The 26,946-nt window shown below is 32.7% G+C and overlaps 1 protein-coding gene across 1 annotated transcript; it reads left to right on the top strand.

Annotated features, from left to right (window-relative positions):
* The first annotated feature begins 23,853 nt into the window (after positions 1-23,853).
* LOC110690091 lies at positions 23,854-24,736 on the top strand. The gene is made up of 2 exons (XM_021866916.1): positions 23,854-24,264; positions 24,343-24,736. The coding sequence occupies exons 1-2, from the start codon at positions 24,199-24,201 to the stop codon at positions 24,646-24,648; spliced, it is 372 nt and encodes a 123-aa protein (XP_021722608.1). The 5' UTR covers positions 23,854-24,198; the 3' UTR covers positions 24,649-24,736.
* The last annotated feature ends 2,210 nt before the right edge of the window (positions 24,737-26,946 follow it).

Consider the following 26,946-nt stretch of genomic DNA (forward strand, 5'->3'; position numbering starts at 1 on the left):
CTAAGCTCAAATTTAAAGGTTTTATGGTCAAATTTAACCATGAAAATTGTAGATCTAGAATTTTAATGGTTAAATTTGACCAAATAAATCTTTAATTGATGATATAGAAGGTAGTGGTTTTTCATTTGTATTTTTGGGTTGGTTTTTTTAGGGGCGGGATCCATGGTGTTAGATTTTTCCGGTTGGAGGTGGTGGTTTTGGGGTGGGTTCGTCTGGTTTGTGGGTTTGGTTTCGTGGGGTGGCGTGGGTCTGGTTCGTGGTGGTGGCTGGGTTCGTTTGGTTCGTGGGTTTGGTTTCGTGGGGTGGCTGTGTGGGTTTACGGTGGGTTTGGTGGTGGTGCTTCTGGGTTTTAGTAGTTCCCATAAATTTTTGGTTTTTTTTTTTATTTTTATAATTGGATTAGTGTTTAAGGACATGCCCTTATATTTTAATAATCATGCTTAAAAACTTTTGTTTTGGCCTCCGTGAAAGGTACGGTTGTTGCAGATAATAAAAAACGGAGGTAGTATTATTATTTACAATATTTCCTAATTAATATTGACTTTTTTAGGAATTGTTAATTGAGGATATGAGAAGTTGTATCATATTCCATAATGCAAAAATACTGCATGACATATATAATAGTGTTAATATCCTCTAGTTTTTGATCCATATCATCATATTTAATAGAAGATATCATCATTTCATATAATAATTAAATATTTTAATATAATATAGTTCTTAACAGCTAAGAAATATATAAAAGATATCATTTTGTATAATTTCTAAAAAAAAAATATCATTGTACAAGTAAATGACATAAATAGTTTAATTGAGGATATGATTTTTGATCCACAATTGATGATATGATTACTTTGATTGATGATATGATTTCGATCTACAATCGATGATATGATTACTGTAATTGATGATATCATATATAATTCTCTACAACCAACGATATTATAACTTTAACTAAGGATATCAAATTACTTAGTATTAATTATAGCAGTCAGTTTCTAACCCGAACCGTTAAATCCGACTGTTTCAAACCAATCTGAAAAGGAAATGAACCATTGAAAACCCGTTTCTGAAAACCGACCCGGCCCAATTTTTTCCAACCCGAAACTGAACTGAACTGAATTTGTGCAAACCGTTAATGAGCCTACCCGTTATCAAACCAAACCATTACAACCTGGAACCGAAAGCAACCCGAATCGATTACATCCGAACCCGATAGTAAACCAACCCATTTTAAACCAAAAACTGTTTAAACCCGGTAAAAATCCGATAAACCTGAACCGTTCCAACCCGTAACCTGTTGTGATTGAATCGTTTATAACCCGTAACCTGTTATGACCAAACCATTTTCAACCCGTAACCCGTTGAGGTCGAACCGTTTACAACTCGTAACCCGTTGAGATCAAACCGTTTACATCCGGTAACCCGTTGAGACCGAACTATTTACCACCCCGTAATCCATTATGACTGAACCGTTTACAACCCATAATCCATTATGGCTGAACCGGTTTACAACCCATAATTCAATAGGTTTATGATCTGATATATTTCAACCCACTACTTGATTTACCCAACATATTAAGACTTAACTCGATTATAACCTGACCCATTCCTACCCATTATCTGATTAATCTAAGTCGACAATGATCCGAATCGAGTTTAACCCGATATGATTTGAACTGAAACCCGCTTCAAATTGGGTAAATTTGTTTTCAAACCGATTTTGACCCGAACCAATAATGAACCGACCAGATTTCACCCAATCTGTTTTGAACTGAAACCCGTTTTCAAACCGACCCAGTTTAACCCAAACTGATTATGACCCGAATCGATTACAACCCGACCCGATTAGGGCCCGAAATGTTTTGAACCAAAACCCGTTTTTAATTGATTAAACCCGTTTTCAAATCGATCAGGTTCAACGACCCAAACTGATTATGACCTGAACCAATTACAACCCGACCCGATTAGGACCCGACCTGAATAGAAACCGCAATTAAAAAAAAAAAAAACAAACCGAACTGACCCGATAATTTTCAAAACTGACCTGCTAATAATTTCAACTCGTTATAACCCGAAACCGATAAACCCAACCCAAAACTGAGCCGTTCACCCGAATTGACACCCCTAGTTAATAATTATCCTTCATCCTATAGTACATAATCATATTATCCATTTTACAGAAGATATCATCATTTCATTACACATCATAATTGGATATATTATTACAAAGTCAATCAACTAAATATTTATTCAAAATTGCAGTTTTACATTATTTTTAATATGATATTGATGAAAAAATCAAGTTATCATTGATGGGACGAGTTGTTGATGATCGTGAAGATACATTGCATATGTACAAAGCTCATTCTACATTGTTCGAAATACTACTGTTAAATTAGAAGAAGTAAAAGTGATGAAAATTTAATGAATTTTACTTTGGTTGTTCAAAGGAAGGATTCATGGACATAGAGGGACTTAAAAAGGAGAAGAATGACGATAATCTTGAAGTTCCTTTAGAAAGGGCAGGAACATCATATAAGAGGAAAATTAGATCTGTTAATGGACTAGAATTGGTTGTAAGGCAATCTGGTGAGTATAATGTTATTCACCATAATGTAGAACACAATCATGAGTTAGTGAATCCTTATATTAAGAAAGAAATCATTTAAAATTTGAAAGAAGTATAAAGAAAAAAAGAATGGAAAGCTCATTGAAAAGATGATTGAGAGTGGGATCAAACCATTGGACTGTTACACTTTTCTTACAACTGAAGCAGGATCAGAGGAAGTTCTAGGGCATATAAAGAGAGACTACCTAAATTATGTCATCACTAGATATAAAACACAAAGAGTTGAAGGGTGGTGATATGTAGAGTGTACTTGACACATTACAAGAAAAGCTTTAAGAGTATAATTTATGTCATGCAACAAACTCGTGGTCAATTCAAAAATGTCATGCAACAAACTCAATTTTGTCGGGTCTCTTTCAATTTATATACATTGTCTTTATTAGTATAATTTATGGATTCTTATTGTTGTAGAAATGTTGAAAGTTTTGGAATTTATTATATGGGGTTGAGTTAATTTTATCTATATAGGGTGTTTGTGTCTTGATCACTTGCCTACTGGTCATGCTAGTTGAGTGCTTTTTTTTTTTTTTTTTGGGTTATGTGCTATATGAGAGGGATTTTATGTATGTTTACATAGAGGGTATAGTGTAATATTTTCTTTGGTATATGTCTCACATTTGGTATTGTCCATTGTTAGACTGCAACATGTTCTGTATGCATTGATTTTTCAAGGATTATTGAAGGCAAGTTTGAGTGTTGGAAACATGAGTGCAAAAGTTGACGCAATCACTGTTGAGGCACAGTGTGTTGCTGCAGCTTCTCCATCTACATCATCAGCCGCCGGCACAAGTTTTCAGGTTCACTAGTTCCCATTTTTAAAGGTGCTACTGAGAACAATGATGTTACTATAGATGAAACTAACAGACAACTACATAGGAAAACTAAGTGGAGGCCTGATCTTACCGAGGATACTTCTGTTAGGAGGGGAAGAGCTTTAGTGTCTCAGGTACCAAATTGGGCTTTTATTAACTCCAGTCACTCTAGTAACGGCTTTCCTCTTACCTGTCATTCTGGATTTTATGAAAAACAAATGATAACATGTTCATTTTGAATCTCTGCATTCGGATTTTGTTTTTAAATTTTTTATGCTACCTACTATGCAGATTGAGTTCAAGGCACAACTGTGATGTTCATTCCACATTCTTATTGTTTTTTGTTTTGTTTTTGCTGTACATCTAATTCACTCTGCATCTTTGAAAATGAAATAAGGATTGTGATATGCATTCTCTCCCTGACAACTCTAATTTAGTATGGCTATCCGTTTTGTTTACTTTGTTTTTCTAATTTGATTACAACTTGATCTGAGTTTTCTACTCTCCTATTTCACACATCTCTCTTTCACACACGTAAGTAAGGCTATATCTTAGCATGGTTTAGAGTGATTGGAAGACATAGAGTGTTGAGCCCTAAAAATCGCCCAGTTGTGTAATGAAAGATTGAGAGAGTTGTCTAAATGAAAGGAATGTGTATTGTATGGTATTATAGAATTTAGTTTCATAGTTTTAAGGGAATGTTTCACTTGTAGGAATTATGATTGGCGGTGCAAATCAGAAAAATTGGAGTGGTTTTTAGCTACATGTTTCAGTTTGGGATTTCAATGTGATGAAAATCTGCAATTTCTTCTTCTGTACATGTTTGTTTGAATCTAAAATGTTTTGCCTGCTGCTGTTGAACTCAGGAATATTCTTTGCCAAAAGATGAGAAGCCTGTTGACTGAAAATCTGTTGAAGTAGCAAAGGTTGAGACTGCAGCAGAAGCTGCTCCCGAGTAAACTAAAGAAGCACCTGCTGCTGTAGAAGATAACAGTGAAGCTCGCACCCTCTGCTCCAGCTGTTGGGAGCAGTGAGGCTCAAGCTGATCATGCTCAAACAAGCAATGAGGATGCTGCTCCAGCAGCTGATGAAAGCAGTGAAGCTCCAGAGCAAAAAGAAGCTCTAGAGCAAGAAGAAGCTAGAAAAAATAATGGTCATTTTACTAAAAAAAAAAAAAGTTAAATGAGATACATTGGCTCTATGTGTTAGCTTTCTATATTCATCTTTAGCATAACCTTGTAATTTTTCAGAAAATTTGTATACTACAAATATAACATAATTTTTTTTTGTTGTAATAGTAACTTCTACAAGTGTATATATGATATATTTCATACATCAAACTACTTTAAAATTGCAATATTTTTTTTTTATTTTTAAAAAAGACTATTCGCAACTGGCCTAATTATATGCCAGCTGCAAATAAGTAATATTAGCAGCGGGCCTAATATTAGGCCAGTTGCGAATAATACCTCTTTTAAAGCCCCATTCACTTCACCTTATTTTTGCTGAACTTAAATTTTTTTACTGAATTAAAATTATTTTTGCTAAACTTAAATTATTTTTACTAAATTGAAATTAATTTTATTGAACTGAAATTATTTTTACTTAATTTTATTTTTTTTAAGGTGAAGTGAACAGGGCCTAAGTTTAAAAAAGAGTATTCGCAACTGGCCTAATTAAATGCCAGTTGCAAATAAGTACTATTAGCAGTGGGCCTAGTTGCGAATAATACCTATATATGTTTTAAAAAAGGACTCTATGCAACTGGCAAATACATATGCCAGTTGCAAATAATGACTAATGCCACTTGCTAATAATATTCCCAATTGCAGCCCCCGCAATAGCAGCCCCATGCGTTAGTTGCTAAAAGTCACTTTTTGCCAGTTGCTAATAGCATATTTTCCACTAGTGAAGGGCGGATGCATACCCATTTTTTTTATATATTAAAGTTTGGTGAACTTGATCAAATTGTGGTTGAATTACCTTTAGGGTGATTCGATGATGTTAGAGGATATCAAAGCATTTAGAGATATCATTATTTTTGACACCATATACAAGATAAATATTATGGATTAATATGTGCTCCATTTGTTTGGAGTAACTATCATTGGAGAACAACAATGTTCGGTTGTGCTTTTAAAACCGATGAAACAACGAAAACACTTCAATGGATTCTTGAAACTTTTAAAAATTCTATGAAAGGAATAGAATCAAAGACAATTTTCACCAATATTAAGCAATGAATAATACAATTGCAAAGGTACTCTAAAATACTTTTACTTTTAACAAAACAAGAAAAAGGCCTATTTTTAATGGATAGCTTCTGATGGCCAGGTCTTAGGTTGGGTACCAATCTCTCATATATATATATATATATATATATATATATATATATATATATATATATATATATATATATATATATATATATATATATATATATATTACTGGTAAAGAATAATTGGTAGACGTTTGTTTAATTTTGTCAACCATCACAAGAAATCCTTTCTTCTTATCAACCAATTTTTTCTGTTGAACAAAATTTTCTGTGATAGAATCCAACATCTCAAACAATTCATCATTCATTTCAAAATTTGATTCTGGCTGAGAAGCTTCTTGTGATAAAATTTCAACATCTTTCTTAAGCTCCTTAATCAAATCTAGATTAACAGAAGAAGCAATCTTCATATTACGATGAAGAGTCATCAGCTTCTTTTCAACATCCTAAAAAAAATATCAATAAGTCACATAGAAGACATTTAAATAAAAAAAAAAAAAGTATCATATTAAAAACACAAGATAAATTTATTAGATTGAGATATCATATTCACATTGGAGAATGTCATATGATGGGATAAGAATATCATTTAAAAATAACATATCACTAACAAAAAGGATACAATTCTAATTAAAAATATAACTTATTAAATTGAGGATATCATTATCATCACAGAGGACGGTATGAGGATATCATTATTTAGAGGACATGATTAAAACACATAAGGATATCATAATCAAACCAGAGGATAAGATTAACTAGGCTGAGGTCATAAGTAAATAAAATGAGGGCATCTATCACTTTAAAAAAAAAAAAAAAAAAAAAAAAAAAAAAAAAAAGATTTGTAAAAAACGAGGATATCATTATCAGGACAAAGGACATGAATAATAACAAAACCGAGGATATCATTATCTGAACAATGGACATGATGAACATGAATAAGGATATCATAATCAGAACAGAGGATACGATTAGTAAGACTAAGACCATGATTATATAGAATGAGGGTATCATAAAAACACATATTAACATAAATTATATAAATGATATAATAAGAGTATAATCAAAACAACACAAAAAAAACTTACTAAAACACCCATAAACTGGATTTTTTTATTTGTTGGAAGATCGTTAGGGATCTTGTATTACACATACAATGCCGACTCATCTTCACTTGAAATCCACTATTCATTTTTAAATTCAAGAGCTAAAGGTACATCCTTTTCAGTTGCTTCAAGTACCTTCGAATGTTCAGCAAATACATCAGATCAAAGAAAGAGCAATATCTTGCTTAACAATACCAAATCCAAACTGAGAACAGTCTTTAGTTTGTGCCTTGATTCGAGCATTTAAAGTATCAGAGTTCCAGTTGCTGATAAATGAAAACTTAACACTCGCATACTCTCCATAGTGGCCACATATTTCTTTTTAGTCACAATCCTATTTGTTAAATAATATTAAACAAATAAAATAAAATAAAATAAAAATTAGAAGGCAAGATATTATATAAATAAAAATAAACCATTATTAAATAAGATATCATTTTCAAAGAAAAATAAAATACATCAAGACATAATTAATTACCCTTTTTTTCAACATCAAGCATATTCTTCTTCGATGTAGAAGATTTTGAAGGGACTATAATAATATAAAAAAGATAATTAGTGTTATAAACAATGATAAATACATAAGAGGATAGATTAATCTAAAATTTCATTTTTGTATAAGAGGATGGATATCATGTGCATTAACAGAAGATATCATTATTTAAATAGAGAACATGATTACATCAATCAAGGACATCATAATAAAAAAAAGAAAAAAAAAGGATATGATTTACTAGACTGAAGTCATAATTAAGTAGATTGAGGATATCATTTAAAAAAAAAAAACTATCAAACTATCCATGAATAGAACACATAACTTATTGAACAACTGATACCATTTAAATAAACAAGGACATGTTTAGCAAAATGTATGAAATCATCAAATGAAAATTCAATAGTGAAAAATAAAATTTATAAATAAAAATTAATGCACGAGTGATACGAAATACGTATAAGAGGTTATATCACTTAGGCATAGAGGATAAGTACATAGAAAGAGGATGTGTGATGTCAGCAAAAAGATAATTACCTTTTTCAACAATTTTTCCGGTCTTAAAAGTAGTTGTTCCAGATGCAAAATTGAACTTCTTTTTAACTTGCTTAATATCATCAATTTCATTATTAGTATCATCCACAACATTATTTAAACCAAATAATCCCTCCATTTCTAAATTTTATGCTTATCTGGGTTAGAGCCAGACTTCAATCTAGACAACTCAATCACCGGAGTAGAAGTGTGAGAAATCCCAAGCACATTATGCAAATCAGCGCTGTTGAATGATATCTTATTTTCTACAACTACCAAAATCTTTGCAGTAGGATTGTAATTCAAAACAAGATACTCATACATAGATCTATTGAGATCTTTCGCCAAATTCATCTTCAACTATCCCCCAAATCCAATTTCTTCAACATTAATCCTTTGTTGCGGACTTAAAAGATTAATAAAATATGTCATTGAAATAGCATTAGATTGACTAGCTATTATAACATCTGACATATCTTTTGGAGGAATATCACTGCAAAAAAAATTAAAAAGTAAAGTAAATGAGTATAGAACAAAACATTTTACCATATCAATCCCTTTTTAATAAGGTATAAAACTTTCACTGATATAAACTCAATAGTCGAGGATATGACTGCTACAAACGCCGATTCTATATATATAATTGATGATATCAAAATTTTAATTCAAAATAAATTTTAATAAATAGTCTATACTCGTCAAATTTAGAATTAATTTGTAAAAAAAATGCATAACATATATGAAATAGAAATTAAAATCTAATACCTCAAATCAAAACGTTCTTTCTCCAATTTTCTTCTTTTTATAGGAACTTTCGATTTTTCACCAGCCTTTGCAACAGGAACATTAGTTGTCTTACCAGTGGAATTTCTTTTCAAATTTACTGAAAAAGTGTGTAAAATATACGATAAACATTTAAACACACATCATTTATATTTAATGTAAATGAAAATATGATTAACTGAAGGCACTGGACTAAGGACATCACGAATCAAACCGAGGATATCATTCAAATAATAAGTTTCATAAAAAAACCTAAAACATAAGTTCTAATGGATTAAACATACCTATATTTTGAAACTAAATTTTGTTTTAAAGGAACTAATTTACTGGAAAAACCTTTAGAACATGTCGCCTCTAGTTGTTTCGAAAAAACAATATATTTCTACAAATCGTAATAAAAAGATCAAAAACAATAGCGTGTCATCTATAGCATAAAGTATACCCGCCCTCTATTACAGAATACATATCCTTGAAAAAAAAAAATCAAACAAACAGTTATTTAAACAAAAATATAAAATATTCGATAATTACAATTTTAAAACCCCAAGTCGAAAAAAATATTTCACCAAACACCTAAAATATATCCTTTATTACAATGAAGATATCTTCAAAACCCTAAGTAGGAAAATAATCTCAAAATTTTAAAATACTCGAAAATCAAAATTTCATAACCTTAAGTTGGAAAAAAAAAAATTCATTAGAGACACAAAATATATCCTCTATTACAATAAAGAAATGCTCAGAACCCTAAGTTGGAAAAAAAAAATTCAAATGTTATGATCGATATCATCCAATAATCAGGGCATATTAGTAAGATAAAAAAAAATAAAAAAAAAAAAAAAATAAATAAAAAAAAAAAAAAAAATTTGATTCAAATGTATACCTAGATTCATAATCGACTTTTCGTATTGAACTTCCGTCTCCACTGCCGAAAGTTTTAGGATTCCTAGGCGGCGATCAATTAGTATTCTTCGACCTCATATTTTGGTTTTGCGATGATAATTCAGAGAAAAATCATTCATAAAATTGAAGTAATTAGCATAATCAAAGGAGAAGATGAAGTTGATAATGGAAACAGTAAAGGGAATGAATTGAAAATGAGAGATAAAAAGAAGTATATGAGAGAGGTAGAGAATGAAGTGGAAGAACTTAGGCGATTTTTTCATATAATGAGAAGGCAAGTGAAGTGGGCTTAACCGCTACGGGCTGAGCTCAAAAACTGTGTGTCTTAATAATGGTTGGATGAGACAATACTTTGTGAATTCATTATCCCTTATCTAAGCATAGCCTTATATACAATTACAAAGAGGCTACGAATATAAAGGATAAAGATAGGGAGAATATATAATATCCAAAACAAAGGGATATTATATACATATCTAGATGATATGATTTACACAATTAAATGATAATATTTTCCTAATAAAGTCAATGATATGATTTTAATAGAGAATATATTGCCAAGATAATATCAAGAGATCAGATATCCTTGATATTATATTCCACATGTAAACAATGTTGACTTACCATTCGTACCCTACCAGAACTTCATATTAATGGTTAAAGTTGTATTTTATCTATGTTATTTTTAATACAATTTTTTTTTTCTTTTTTAGACTAAACGTAGTTGTAGGTGTCATTCGAAGCATGCCTACCTAAGCATGTTGTGAATATGCTTGGCACTCATAGAAAGTGGAATTTGACATAATACGATTAAGGACAATGATTAGGGACAAATAAAGTAGGGAGCCGCCAACAAGTTTTTTTAAGGAACTTGTAAACCGTTCACGGATCATTTAAGGCAACCACGATTAAGGGACAACGAAAGGCAACAACGATTACCCCGTGAAGGTTACACCCCATTCATAATTCATGAGATTACTAACTTCATATGGTTTGGAACCACGAAAGGAGGATCGGGGATGATGGTACGAAGTGAGTCATGGAGTCACATTTGCCCGTATTGGCCTTTACTCGATTCTTATTGTGAAAAGTATTTCCTGTGATCTCAAAGGCACACAAACAAAGCTCAATTTGCCCCAAACTAAATTAGGCTAGTAAATTGGTTGAATATTAATGCAACATATAATTTTAAATATTGTAATCACTTCAATTAACAACAAGATTAAAAAGGATCCTAAACCGGTCGTCCAAATTATCTTATTAGTCGTTATATTCAATTATCTTATTAGTCGTTATATTCAATTACATATGGTGATCAACAAAATAACAAAATAACAATAACATTGGAAGCAATTTAACCATAAAAACAACGATTAAGCTATGACAACATAATAAAAATCGTTAGAAATATAATAGGAACAAAAGGAACATGAATCCTTACTTTAATTGCGTTTGCAACTATAAAACAATAAACACGTTAGTAACTTTAAGGAAAATAAATAAAAAAACAACAATGAAATCAAATGAAAGTAAAGTTGATTTGGGGGCCAAACCCTCAAATAGTTCTACCTTTCACGTCTTGGTTTAAGTATAGAATTTTAGGTAAACTATGGACTCCGGGGAGTGCTTAGGGGATGTATTGTGAAATAGGGAAGGCAAATATTTAGGCTAGAGCATAATAAGAGAGAAAGAGAGAATTATTTGGTGCCTCGAAACTGTGAAATCAGTCTCGTATATATAGAGGAAATGTGAAAGGTGAGGTCCGGAAACCCTAGAAATGAGGCACCGTGAAAGAATAAAGCGCTGCAGCACGACATTTCTTTTGTGGCACGGTATAAACTACCGTGGTATGGCAGTAAATTTTATCATTTCTAAAGGTTAAAATGCGTAAAAAGATAAAATCGAATCAAAATAATTGCCATTGCATGGCAATATTTGCTGTGGCATGGCAATGACTGCCGTGTAATGGTAATTTACTGTGGCTCGGTAATTTCCAATTTTTACGTGTTTTTAAAACTTCGATAACTTTTGATCCGTAACTCGGAATAAGGAATATAATATATAGTTGGAAATATATTCAAGTATAATTTCCAACCCAATTAGAATCAGGTTGAAATATTTTGTATATTTTTGAGATATGGCCGTTTTAGTGCAAGGGTGTTGGTTTTGGGCCGAGTTTTAGTGTTTTGCTCATATCTTCTTCGTTTTAAATTGGAATTGGGCTTATAATATACCGTTGGAAAGATTATTTCAAGGCCTATCCAACAAAATAAAATTTGTATCAAAATAAGAGGGCCACAAAATTATTTTAGATCGGTTTTATGATGTGGACACGAAATGAGGAAAATAGTTATGGTTTGGGAAAATGGGTTTAGAATTGGGTTGGTTTATGAAATGTATTGGATTGAATATGGATTTAAGAACTCCAAAACTTATATACTCAACCAGATCAATAATGACGGTGAAAGGTTGTTCATCATCAGGTTTGGTTTTGGGGAGACATTTTTAGATGTCTACAGTAGTGAAATTACCGTGCATGACACGGGACCTAATCTATTTAAATAAAATGAACACTTATTTTAAAATAAAGGGCGTACTTTTTAAAAAAAAATAAAAAAAAAAATACACGATTACAGTTAAGCAAAGTATATCATCTCTCGAAGAATTAGTGTTTTATATACCTAGGTGTACGGTACACCCAGGGTTATAACTATCATTTTACTTCTAATTTCGCTTGCAGTGCTTGACATGCATTTCACCTGCAAGTGATTTTCCCTTCGATTTCTCCTTTCTTCAAGGTTTTATTTCTAAAGAATTCTTTTATTCTTCTTTCTCTCTCTTCTGTTCTTTTTTCTCTATCTTCAATTTACAGAAATCTTCGTGTTAGTCATCTACATTTTTATTTTTTTTTGCTTCGAATTGGGTTTAGTTGCAACAATGGTGAAATCCAGGTAAATTTTCTCTTTTTTTTTCAATTTTTGTTTGCATAATTATGAATTTTGTACTACACTTTTGTTGAAATCTAGATTTTTTTAGCTATATGGAGTTTAAGAAATTGTTTCATTTGTTTTTTTTCAATTTTACTTTGTATAAAATTGTTGTGTTTAGTTATGATCATTAATTTTGATGTGATTAATTGTTCTTAGTTTATGTGTCAATAATTGTGCTCACTTTGCTAAATTTTTTGATTTTCTATTTTATGTTTGCTCATTTATGTATGTTTGTTTATTTTATGGTTTTTTTTTTTTGCTCATTTATGCTTGTTTGCTCCTTTATATTTTTGTTTGCTCATTTGATTTTTATTTAAGCTTTTTTATGTGTTTATTTGATTTCTCTCTTATAATATGAATGCAAATTCAAATGCTGTGAAATGTTGCTTGGTTCAATTGAAGCATATGTTGTTGGTTTAAGTCATCTTTTCCAGTAGCATACTCAAAAGATATACAACTTAATAGGAAAGTGGCTTCTTATCTTGTAAATCTTTTGTAAAAGGTAGGTTATGGGGGTTTCATAGATTATACTACGAAGAGAAAAAATTGTGCTTGTCGATCCTAATATTGTGAGTGTTGTTGTCATTACTAACCTCGTGAAATTTTCTAAAGGAGGTAAGATACATAATTTTAAATTTATTAATAATTAATTGAGTGCATCAAGTATGCGAAATTCAAGGTTGTTCTGCAACTAATGGTCCATTGAGTCCACATACTAGATTGCTATGTACCTTTGCATTCTTGGGTTGCCTTTTAATATGGTCAATATATTTGATTAATATCTTTTTCTAGTCTTGTTGAGAAAAACTTCAAATGATACTAAAATCTCTTGTGTGCATTTTCATTTCAAAATATAGTTAGATTTGTTCCTTTTATTCCATAAATAATACAAGTTACCTACATAGGCTACTATCTCTACTTTGGTGTGTTAGTAAAATTGCAAGCTTATTAGCTCAATTGGTATATTGCACAGAGGATGTAAGTTCAAATCCTACATATGCTACTAGTTTCAAAACATTTGTAATTCTTCATTTTCTCACTGCACTTAGCATGATAAAAACAATAAATAAAAAAAAAAAAAGGAGCTAAGAAGGCAAGAAGCTAAAATATGAACTTAGAGGAACATTTACAATTGCTAGTAGTTGATAAATGTTGCTCATTTGATAATTAAACAAAGAATTTATTGCTGGTTTGATAAGTAGATAATAAATAAATAAATAATAAAAAATAAAATTCACATTCTTAAAACTTGGATTAGTATCTCAAATTTTTGTTTGTGTTCTATACTTTGATTCATCTTCACCTTCATTGATAATATCTAAGTTATTTTTTAGCTCATTTACTCAATACAAGCAAATGGGCAGATTACAAAGTAGTAAAACGCACCCAGCAAACCAAGGTCCAGCAACACCAACACGAAAAGCCGCGAGTTCAGCACTACAACACTTGGAATAATGCCAGTTGCAGTAGTCTCTGGTCCATTCGCACTAGTAGTAGTCCCTATAGACACCTAAAAATGTCTCCTCGGCCAACGTCCAATGACGAAACAACCTTCATTGCCTAATTTGGTCCGGTTCACGTGATGGATCTAAGAATCAATTGAATAGACCTTTTGTTCTAGCCCACTATCATTTCTTAAGCCATTTTATTCATTTCATTATTCCAAACCTTTTTCTTAAGCCCAAAATCCATAAAAAAAACCTAGCCAATTTCCTCTTTTCATAATTGCAGCCCAAAACCGAGCAAGTCTGATTTTCGTGCCCCATAATTTTATCCAATCTTAGACACTACAAGAAAATTGTCTTTTCGTAGCGATTATTTCGTAACGATAGTACGTTCGCTACAAGATGCACATGTGTTTGTGAAATAGTATAGGAATCCGTAACATTTTACAATCGACATAGTAAATCCATTTGAAATCGATACGAAAAACATAATAATATTTATTCACCTTTTTTCTTCACGTTTATAAAATTATGGAAAAGTGTATCGTTTACAATCGCCACTAAAACCCAAAAATCGATACGAAAAGCCTTTTTTACATTAGATTTTAAATTTTTATTTGACTAAGAGAACATAAAATATATCATGGCTTATTGGATAAACATTTAATATTAGAACTTGAGGTTGCATGTTCGAACCTTGTATAGATCATATGTAGGGATTTTATTTATTTATTTTTTTTTATGTAGAAAATGAGTTCAACATTTGTAGCGATTAAAATCGCTACAATAATCACCATAGTTGAATGTAGTTTTCCATATCGATTAATGAGGACAACCCGAGCGAAATCGAAAAACACTACTTAAGGCTATGGTAACGGCGGATATTGTATCGAATAACCATTCGTTGGGAATTTTTTTTGTAGCAATTACAATCGATACGAAATGTTAAAATAATCGCTATGAAAAGGTATTTTTCTTGTAGTGAGACGGTTAGATATCCTTTGAAATAAAATTTTCAACGATATATCATAAGCCTAATTCCGATTTGAAACGAAAAAGATATGATCAAAATATTAAACTCTATCCAAAACTGACCGTCCCACTATTTTGGCCATATCTTTTATTGTACAAAAGATATCAATCTGAGTCTAACTGGGTTAAAAATTAGACTTCTAGAGCTTTCCAACAATATATTACTTATCTTGTTCCGAGTTCTAGATAAAATATTATGATAGAAACAAAAACTGCAAATTTGCTGACCCTCTCTACGCGTTTTCTAAATTCTATCTTCTTTCGAAATTCTATCTTCACTCGATTTTAAGCCTACAAATGCCGCCTATTTTCTGATTTTTAAGGAGGTAAATTTGACATCTCGACAACTATTTTTCAATCCCATATAATCCAAAAGGCTTAGAAGTAAAGTTTCAACGTACAATTTCTATTGTTCTTAGCTTTATTTCTAATCCTATTCAAGTAATTCCAAGTCCAAAACAAGATCTGAAGGTTCTACCTTTTTTACTAAGGCGTTAAGGTATAATCGCGAGGGTGAAATTATTTTTTCTAACTTTTTAATTTAATACTTTTCAATTTATATTTTATTGAAGTTACTAACAATTTATTTATGATGTAACAATTTCAAGGAGCGCGCGTAATGTGAGTAATTAATTTATTTATGTCGCTAATATCATGTTTAGGTTTATTATTATATTTTTGATGATTTGACTAACAATATTATGGTTAAATTGCTTCCAATATTATTGTTATTCTATTGTTATTGTTGATCACAATATTGCATGTTTAAAGGGAATATGTAATTGAAAATCACTACTAATAAGATAATTTGGACAACCGGTTTAGGTTCCTTTTTAAATTCTGTTGTTTAATCAAACTGATCACTAATATTTAGAATTATGTGTGCATTAATATTCAACCAATTTAGGCTAATTTAGTTTGGAGAAAATTGAATCTTTGTTTGTATGCCTTTGAGATCGCAAGAAATACTTTTTATTATAAGAATCGAGTAGAAGCCAATACGGGGAAGTGGCTTCCCCGACTTACTTCGTACCATCATCCCCGATCCTCCTTTCATGGTTCCGAACCTATATGGAGTTAGTAATCTCATGGATTATGAATGGGGTGTAACTAGGGGTGTCCCAATCCGGATACCCGATTTTTGGGTACCCGAAAACACAAGTACCAGCATTGTCAGGTAGTTGAAAAGTCAGCTCATGGCCTGACCCAAAAAACTCTGGTACCTAGAGGGTAAGGTCATAAGGTAACCAGATCTTTAGGTTTTTTTTTTAATTTTTATATTACTTGTTAGAATAATACAAATATACAATACCATTAAGACTAAATTCAAAGAAAATCCAAATTATCAACAAGTTTTAAAAAGTGAATTGGTCTAACATCTAAAATACAATGTTAAAACAAAAAATCAATAGCGGCTTAAGAGATTAAGAAATCTGTCGACAACTATTTTTAAAGTTTTACAAGTATTAAAAACATTTGAATAAACTCCTTTATTAGATTAATGATGCTGATGATATTTGTGAATAGACAATCAACATCAGACTTAGAAAAAAAAAAATGGTATATTAGAGAATCTGCAATAAAAGAAAGAAACTAATAAAATTCAAAAATACATCAAAAACGATTAAATAAATTACAATCAATTTTTTTTATTGGAACACAAAGTAATTAACCTATATTATTAATATGAAAATCCTAAAAAAGATGACTTCATCATCTTCGTCGAATACATCTTCATTTGTTGGCGCCAGAGAATGTAGAGGAAAGTGATCGAATTTGGGAATTGAAAAGAGGCAAAACCTTAAATTGCGAATTAATTTTGATAGAATGAAACCCTTAGGGGATTAGATGAGAGAGGAAGAGTGAGAAGGAGAGTAAATTAGAGAAGAAGGATGGAGGAGAGAGAACTTAAAAACGAGTGAAGGATGAGAGCAAAAGTGGAGAGGAGGGAGTGTGGGCGACTACAAGAAAGAAAAGAGGAGAGAGAAAACCCTAAAGAGTATTTTTAATTTTTTTAAATGGGTATTGCGGGTACCCGTGATCTCAACAGACCGACCTGTGAACTGGGAATTCTAGCGGGTCAGGTACCCAACCCGTGAAATTGAAAAAAAAATGCCAAATTACCCATCCGGTATTCAGCGGGTCTTTGGGTAGTCAGGTCAGGTCAAGCGGCTCGGGTATTTTTTAATACCCCTAGGAGTAACCTTTACGGGTCAATCGTTGTTGCCTTTCGTTGTCCCTTATCGTGGTTGCGTTAGATGATATGTGAATGGTTTAAAAGTTCCTTAAAAACTTGTTGGCAGCTCCCTACTTTTTTGTCCCTATCGTTATATGTCAAATCTCACTTCCTATGATTGCCAAGCATACTCACAACATGCTTAAATAGGCGCACTTAGAATGACACCTACAGTCCCTATGTAGGAATCCTCACATATTGTGCTGCTAACTGTGCGAAACTGCACATCAGCAATGCAAGTTTTGCAATTGCATGAGCAACAGCTGAACACTTCGGGGAAAATACCGGCCTTGAATACTTTCCATGCTCCTCCATAAGATATGAAAAACCGGCCGCTACAACCAATACATAGTTAGGTCTCTCCTTATTGAATATAATGCCATGACCCCACATTAGTGCACAAAGGGACATCAACACCTTAGCATTACACTTGCGGGTAAGCCATTGCATAACCATTTGGTCCCAAAAGACTCATTCGGAGCATTTATCAAAGAGCTCGCAATGGTACAATGCTGCCATAGTTCCTTAATCAATTTGGTCAAATGAGAAAAACTATGTTGCTCATTTCAAAAATAAGCAAAACTATGTTGCTCATTTCACAAATAAGCAAGCCAATTTTGTTCATTTCACAAATAAGGAAACCAATACAAACGTACTCGGAATTACCACGGGCATTTTAGTATCCTTCGACCTTCTATGTGAAAAAGGGGTAACATATATTATTGAACAAATTTCATTAGGAATTAAATACTTGATCACAATTATGTTCCACTCACTACACAAATCATCCAATAGCTCATAAACACGCATCTCCTTTCACTCTCTTTACTCGTCATAAACTGCAACACTTCACCGTCCTTCAACACTCACCGATCAGACCATACACAACTATCCTCGCATAGCTGTTCGAAGGCAAGAAGCTATAATCTAAATTTAGAGGAACATTACAATTGCTAGTAGTCGAGAATTGTTGCGCATTTAATTTGATAAATGAACAAAGAATTACTGCTCATTTGATAAATGAACAAAGAATTGTTGCTCATTTGATAAAATAACGAAGAATTATTGCTCATTTGATAAATAAATAAAGAACTATTGCTCATTTGATAAATGAACAAAGAATGACTCCTCATTTGATAAATGAGCAAAGAATTATAGCTCATATTATCCTCTACTCATTTAAATTTACGTTGCAGCAATTGAACATGTGAATCAATTTAATAATTTCATTTTTCAAAAATGTAAAAAAAATACCTAGTAGATTAGATTGTTGAGCTTGATGAACAATTCTCTAAATTGGATCATTATTGAGTAAAACCAATTCTGCCATTAAAGCCAAGCTTGTTGAAGGTTTTTTGTTTAAGTCTTCATAACTTACAAATTTAATATCATGAAATTGCTGAATAAATCTTTACAGATAATAATTATTTGCGAAATTTTTGTAAAAATATTGAGTAAATTTTTGTAGAAATTATTAATTTTTGGGAGAAATAATGAAGAACCGAGTGAAGAGAGAAAAATTGTTTATCGTAGAAAAAGGAGATCATTAAGCACACGTCAGAAACATGGAAGAATTACTATGAAATTACAAAAATCCCCCTGGGTGTACCTAGAGGAAGGTACACCTGGGTGTACGGAAGAGGAGCTGAGGGCCAAGCTTAATTTATCACAACTAGAGCCGTCAATTCAGGTAAACGAGTCGGGTTTGGGTCGGGTTAGTGTGGGTTAGGTCAACTCGGGTTAAGTCAATTGGGGTAAATGTCATAACCTATGCAGGTCGGGTTTGGGTTGGGTCATGCTTGAGTCAGGTCACATCGGGTCATACATCTTATCGGGTTTGGGTCAGGTTTATGTCGATGGGTCAATAACAAATCGAGTTACATTCAGGTCGGGCGAATAATAGGTCGAGTTTGACACTACAAGAAAATCATTTTTTGGGAACGAGTTTTTGCAACAACATATTTTTTTGTTGCAAAAGATTATCTTCATAAACGGGAAAATTTAAATCGTTGCTATAAATTGTTGCTATAAAACAATTTTCACTTTCCCTCCGTATATTTCAAGAGGCGGGGTTTGCCAAAAAGTGGAGTTATATGTCACAAGGATTGATATATGTTTGGTAGTATTTCTAGTTTCTTCTACTATATTTTCATCATTCCTGTTTATAAGTTTTCTAAACTCATGTCTACTCATTTCCCTTTTTTTTCTTTTTTTTTTTCTTTTTTTTTTTTTTTTGTTTTCTTTATAGATATTTAATTGTTGTTAGCTTCTTGTACCGATATAATAAAACAAAGTAGTGATAAATAATGAAATTGAGAGATAGAAGTGGAAGCGAAAGTTCATAAGTTATTTATGTGATGTAATTCAAAGCAAACTCTAAGTAACTGCGGCCTTTAATGATCCTTGTACAGTGTTACAAGATCTACACTAACATATCAATAATATTGGTATATATCAAGGCGTATAGTAAAATTTTCTTCATTTTTCTAATAGTTATATATATACAGGGAATTGCTAGAATGAGAAATGAGAAAACCACTAACCCCTTGACACATCATCTTGGTTTAAAATTCAAATTCCCTCCTCTTTTTCTTCTTAACTTTCTCATATTTTGACAATGACATGTGTTAGGATATTATTAGCTTTCTCATTTTCTCATTTCTCATTCTAACAAATCCCTATATATAAATATATATATTCAGGATGGAAGGTGTTCGATAATTGTAGGCGTCATTCGAAGCGCGCCTACTTAAGCATGTGTGAATATGCTTGGTACTCTTAGGAAGTGGAAATTGATATACGATTAGGGACATGATTAGGGACAAAGCAAAGTAGGGAGCCGCCAACAAGTTTTTAAGGAACTTGTAAACCGTTCACGGATCATTTAAGAAAACCACGATAAAGGGACAATGGTAGGCAACAACGATTGACCCGTGAAGGTTACTTACACCCCATTCATAATCCATGAGATTACTAACTCCATATGGTTTGGAACCACGAAAGGAGGATTGGGGATAGATGATGGTACGAAGTGAGTCATGGAGTCACATTCACCCGTATTGGCCTCTACTCGATTCTTATTACGAAATTATTCATGTGATCTCAAAGTCATACAAATAAAGATTCAATTTCCTCCAAACTAATATTAGTCTAAATTGGTTGAATGTTAATACAACATATAATTCTAAATATCGTGATCACTTGATTAACAACAAGATTAAAAGGAACCTAACAAATCGTCCAAATTATCTTATTAGGCATTATATTCAATTACATATTCCCTTTAAACATGCAATATGGTGATCAACAATAACAATAGAATCATCATTAACATTGGAAGCAATTTAACCATAATAATAACGATTAGTATATGACAAACATGACAAAATTTTTTAGAAATATAATAGGAAGAAAAGGAACATGATTCCTTACTTTGATTACGTTTGCTTGAAACTATAAAACAATTAACACATTAGTAACTTCAAGGAATATAAATAATATAATGGAAATTAAAGCAAATGAAAGTAAAGTTGATTTGGGGCCAAACTCTCAAACAGCTCTACCTTTCACGCCTTGGTTTAAGTTTAGAATTTCGGGTAAAGTACGGACTCCGGGGATTGCTTAAGGGCGAATTGTGAGAATTAGGAAGGCAAGTGCTTAGGCTAAAGCATAAGAGAGAAATAGAGAATTATTCGGTGTTGGTTGGTGCCCAGACACTATGAAATCAGCCTTGTATCTATAGAGAAAATGCGAGGGATGATGTACGGAACCCTAGAAACGAGGCGCCGCAGAGATATAAATTGTCGTGGCACGACAATATTGCCGTGGTATGGTAGTTTGCCGTGGCACGACAGTTAATTCTATCATTTCTGAAGGTCAAACCATATTAAAAGATAAAATTGGGCCGAGTCAAAAGAATTGTCGTGTCACGACAGAAATTGTCGTTGCATGGTGGTAATTGCTATGGCGCGGAAAAAGTTACCGTGGCGCGACAACAATTGTCATGGCGCGGCGTTTGTGCTTTCTAGAAACTTCCTTAAAATTCGTTTTTATCTTGTTTCAAACAAAACACGGGATAATTACGCGTCGTTTCAGCTAATCCGGACTCATTTTCAGGTTTAGGGTTTTATTATTTATTAATCGGGCTCAATTAATAAATGAAATGAAATGGATTAAAATGGTTTGGGCTGAAATGAGGATTAGACAATGCTTGAATAAATACTTGAACTGAAAATGTGGACTGATCTATATGTTGTGTTGGACTGAATATGGATTTTAAGCACTCCCGAGATAAAATACTTGACCCGACCAATAATGGCGGCAAAAGGTTGTTCATCATCGGGTTTGATTTTAGGGAGACATTTTTAGGTGTTTACAATAGTACGACATGATCAAGAATGAGAAAGTGAATCTCATAAAAAAGATAGAATATTTGTATATTAATGATAAATGTATCTTGAAGTCCTTTTCTTTTAGCTTAACTATTCAAAATGTTGTAGTTATCTTAAATTTAGTTTTTTATTGGACAATGTAAATACAATGATATATTTTGGAGCTTCATCTTCTAATAGCATTTGTTGGATATATAAATATAATTTTAATAATAGCTTTTGTTTTTGTTAAAAATTGTTACTAGATTTCATTATTTATTTAGGAATAATATTCATTTTACAATGATATATTATTTCACTAAAATACACATTGACTTTACCAATAACATATTTTGTTGCGATATAATTAATTTTTTTGGCAACAACAATAGTTGTTGAGAAAAATTAGATTCATGTTTAAGACATACATCGAGTTTTCCCAACGACAGCTTATTGGCAACAAACATGTTGTTGCCACAGAAAAATATTTGGCAACGAAACAAAGTCGTTGCAGATTCCTTTAGTAACGACACCTTCCATAACGGGCGAAAGTCGTTGCCAAAAACACAAAGTCGTTGCTAATGATATTTTTGGTAACAACTTCTTTCGTTGCCAAAAAGCAAATTTCTTGTAGTTATATGATTCGAATTTTAACTGGTTAAAACGACTTAGGGTCATTTTCGGTTCGAGTCAGGTTCGGTTCAAGTCAATAATTTGCGAGTTACAATCAGTTTGGGTCATGTTCGGGTTCGGGTTTCAAATATTGGGTTAATCTGGGTCTCCAGTTGATTTCAGGTCGGGTCATATCGGATTCGGGTACATTTTTCGAGTCGGTTTGTTAACGGTTCATGTATTGACGTTCATGTTTAATCATTATCAATTTCTTCATTTATTGTAAGAGAAATATTTATATAAGTTCGTATTCGAGCTAATAAGCTTAAACTACATTTTTTTTTTCACTTATTTTGGGATAAATAATTTCATATAATAAGTTCAAATATGAGTTTGGATAGTTTGGTACTGTGGTAAACGATTGAAATATGACAACATTGATATATCAAATATAAGGTGTTGACATTATTTTTTTGTCCCAATTTAATACTCCATTCTTTATTACTCCCTCCATCCCTAAAAGAATGACCCTTTTGGCCAAATTTTATCCCCAAAATATTCATCCTATTTACATTAAAGTACCCTCCAATTTACAATAATATTTGTGCAAAATTAGCTTCCACATGTAAATTTTGTTTTTTCCATGTACTTTTATTACTCTATCTCTCTACTTTTTTTGCAAATCCCATATAAATTTACCTTTTGAATATACTTTTATTAGCTTTCCCATACACTTGTATTTCCCATTTAAGTTTCTCAATACCCATGAAAACTCCCCAAAAGGGTTGTTCTTTTAGGGACGCTCGGAGTATTAGCTTTATGATTCGGATTACAATCCTTCTTAATTAACTAGCTTCATTAAGGGAAACATTTTAAAACATTAATGTGCTAAACTAGATTACTAGCTATATTAGATAAGAGTATAAGAGTTAAGATATGTGTGTGGTGTGGGAAAGTTGATTTAAGATATCAATGTGTAAGAAATGTTAAAGGTAGATTTGTCAATTTGAGTGTTTGGGTCGAGTTAGCTCAGTTCGGGTCAATTTGAGTTAATTGCATTGCTATTCGCGTCAGGTTACATCAGGTTTGGGTCGGTTTAAAAACAGATCGGGTTGAATTAGAGTCGGATTAGTGACAGGTCGGGTTGAATTCGGGTCGGGTTAGTAACAGGTCGGGTTGATTTTGGGTTTCAATCGGCCAAAACAGGTTGTTCAGGTCAATAATTGATGGGTTATGTTCAGGTTGGGTCATCTCAGGTCGGGTCATGTTTGGGTTCGGGTCAAAAATCCTAAGGTTAACTCAAGTTGGTTTTAGGTAGGTCATATCGGGTTCGAGTCACCAATTTCTCGAATTCAAACAAGTCAGGTCATGATAGGATTCGGGTAAAATTTTGGATCGGATTGGCTTTTGACAGCTCTAATCAAAACATAGAAAATAGGAGAATTTTTAGAACTTTTTGTTAGGGAATCCCAAGTCAAATATACTATCTTTTTAGGAAAATTTGTTAAAAATAAGCCAACCTTTTCCTAGTCAGCTTAAAATAAGGCAACCTTTTAATTAACTCAAAATAAGTCAAGCTTTACTATAAAAATAATTTTATTACGCCAGTTGACTTTGTTACCTACAACAACAGGTAAAATGCTGACGTGGATGTAACCGTTGTAGGTTTTCTGGATTTTCCTTTTTTTTTAGTATTTGTCTCTTTCCCCTTTATATTCCCCCTCCTCTGCTCCTTATTGTTTTGCGATTAATTCCCAAAAAATCTCCCTCCCTTGCCCCTTAGTGTTCTTCGATTAATTCATCAATTCTCCAAAATCCCCCCAAGTTACAACCCTTCTCTTCTCACATCCTTCTATTGTAATCTAATCTCAATTTTAGGAAAATGCGGAAACATTAATCTGGATCAGGTTCATCTTCAAACTCTAGGGGAATTGCAGACCCTGTAATTAAATGCAATTGTGGGAGGAATGTTATGTTAAGGACAGTGAAGAAGGGGGTAAATATGAGAAGGAAGTTATATGGCTGCCCATTTTGGCCCGTAAGTATTTTAATTTATTTGTTATGTTCTGTATAGGGTTAATGATGGTTGCTTATATATTTGTTGTTGGTGTTGTAGGATATTCAGTGTGCAATGTTTAGGTGGATTTCAGACATAAACGATGGTGAAGATGTTCAATATCAGATACTCGAGAGAGACACAACCATTGCTGAATTGGAGCATGAAAAAAAAATGTTGGAAGTGAAGATAAAGAAATTACAAGTGAAAAAGGAAAATTTGGAGGAAGATCTACAAGAATTTAAGACTGAACTTGGCCAAATTAGGATAGAATTATTGAGGTGCTCAAGGAATGAGAAGAGCTTTTCAATGGCACTTCTATTTTCTTGGATTTTCTTTGTGTTTCTTCTTTTCAATTTAAAGTAGATAGTAGTATATCTGATGTGTAACAAGAATGTGCAGTGCTATTAAAAGTTATGTTATATGCTTTTCTGCCTTATGGTATTGAATAAAGAGTTGGATTTTAATGAAATACATTTTCATATTCTGCAAATTTGTCAATGCCTATTATAATAAGCATGATTGAATACATTATTTGTTCAAAAGTTTAGCAATAGCAGCAGTACAGGCAACATAACATTACTGTAAATTACAAAAGTTTAGCCATAGCAGGAGTATAGGCAACATAACATTGCTATAAATTACAAAAGTTTAGCCATACCAGCAGTACAGGAAACATAACGTAACAGTCACTCCAAAATGCTAAGATAGAGCTTTGTTTTGATAAGATGCAAGGTGAAATACATTACAACCAGAATCACTGATTCATAACTTGAGCACTATATTTTCTTTGCTATTTAATGGGTTGATGCAGATTTGAAGTCAGACTTGACTGTGTACCATGCATATGTGGTTCAGTCACCCTTCTTGCCCTCTTATTGCTCCCAGACAGCTGCAAAAACAGCAAAAAAAAAAAAATTAAAAAAAAAAATTACTGCAAAGCAAACTTAAGTCCAAATGAAATTACAGAGTACTCTTAGAAATCTACACTTACATTTGTTACAACATTGCCATCTGATGCAAAGTATACTCCAACACCTTCAGGCACTTTTTCTTTGCCTATTCCCCTTCCTGTAGCACCTCTCCCACCCCTGCCTGAACTCCATCTTCCACCCCTGCCTGAACTCCCTCTTCCACCCCTACCACCTCTTGATCCCTCACCTGTACGTTTTAATCATTCTTCCTCCCCTTCCTAGCTGACTTGGGTTTGCAATAGAAGTGTGGTGCTGATATGTGGGAGGAGCAGCTGATGATGTAGTTTGTGTGGCAGGGGTAGGTGTTATGATAGATGCAGTACCAGCAGAATGTGATGCAGCTTCAGGGCTAGGTGTAAGTCTTGTCTGCCCCTAGGCCTTTTAGGTTGTGGTTCCTTAACAACAGGTGAGTCCTTATTTGGGCATCTTCTCTTATTGTGGCCTTTGACCATACAAATGGAACATGTCATTTCCATACCCACCCTAGTTAGTGTTCTAGGTTTTTTAGGAAGTTCATATGGGTCCTTAATCCTATTCTTTCCTAGCCTACCTGGCCCTATTTTTATTGGTGGGGGGTCCACATTGCACACAACCCTATCAGTGCCTCTCTCCTTCACAAGGTGGAATAGAGCCTGCATAAGCCTTCAAATACACCTCTGTTTTATAGCAATCACTTACAAATGATTCAGCATCTATGTTAAAGAAAAAAAAGCAGGCAATAGCATGACAACAAGGGATTCCTAACATATCCCACTTTCTACATGTATAACTCCTTGCCTCCAAATTCACTATCTACTGATCCAAGTAGTACTTAACATTAAAAAGATGATCTGAAGAGGGTAAAACTTCACATTTTGCTGCCTTAACCTTCTCTTTTTCTAACCTAGCTTGAACTCTAGGACATAGGACTGAAGTTGAGTTTTCCATTGCTTGCCTTTTTACAACTAATCTCTGCATTAAAGCTAATCTTATATCCTCTAGCATATGTATGAGATGCTTAGTCCTAGCATTAACTATGTAACCGTTAAATGTTACTGCCATGTTATTGGTAATGGCATTAGTTCTTATTAAATTATCTAGGAATGCCCTACAGAAAAGGTTAGGATTGTACCCTTTAAATGCAGTAGTTGCATCTGCATTAATCTCAGCTAGCTCATCCAATGCTTCATTGTAGTCTGCAAGACTGTAAGATTTGGCTATCTTCCAAAAAAGCAGCTTTATCTCATCACCCCTAAAGCTCTTGTGCCAATGTATGAATATGTGCCTAGCACAATGTCGATGTTTTGCTTTTGGTAAAACCTTTGCAACAACAGTTAGAATAGCCTTCACACATGAATCAAAACAACACACAACATAATCAAGTCATGTTAACACTTGTATAAGAAACTTTTGATATAGTTAAGGTTTGAAACATTAATGTAAGGCAAAAAAAACAATACCCGATGTTCATCACTAATGATGGCAATTCCAATTCCATCTTCAAGTCCTAAATATTGTTGTAAGTTGGTGAAGAACCATTCCCAGGAAAGAATATTCTCAGCTTCTACAGTAGCCTAAGCTACTGGATACATCTGGTCATTGGCATCTCGACTTACTGCAGAAAAAAGTTGACCACCAAGAAAGGTTTTGATGAAGCAGCATCCACACAAAGCATCTTTCTATATCCCTCTTTCCAACCCTATGCCAACCC

This window comes from Chenopodium quinoa, unplaced genomic scaffold (assembly GCF_001683475.1).
Source record: "Chenopodium quinoa cultivar QQ74 unplaced genomic scaffold, ASM168347v1, whole genome shotgun sequence".
NCBI classification, from domain to species: domain Eukaryota; kingdom Viridiplantae; phylum Streptophyta; class Magnoliopsida; order Caryophyllales; family Amaranthaceae; genus Chenopodium; species Chenopodium quinoa.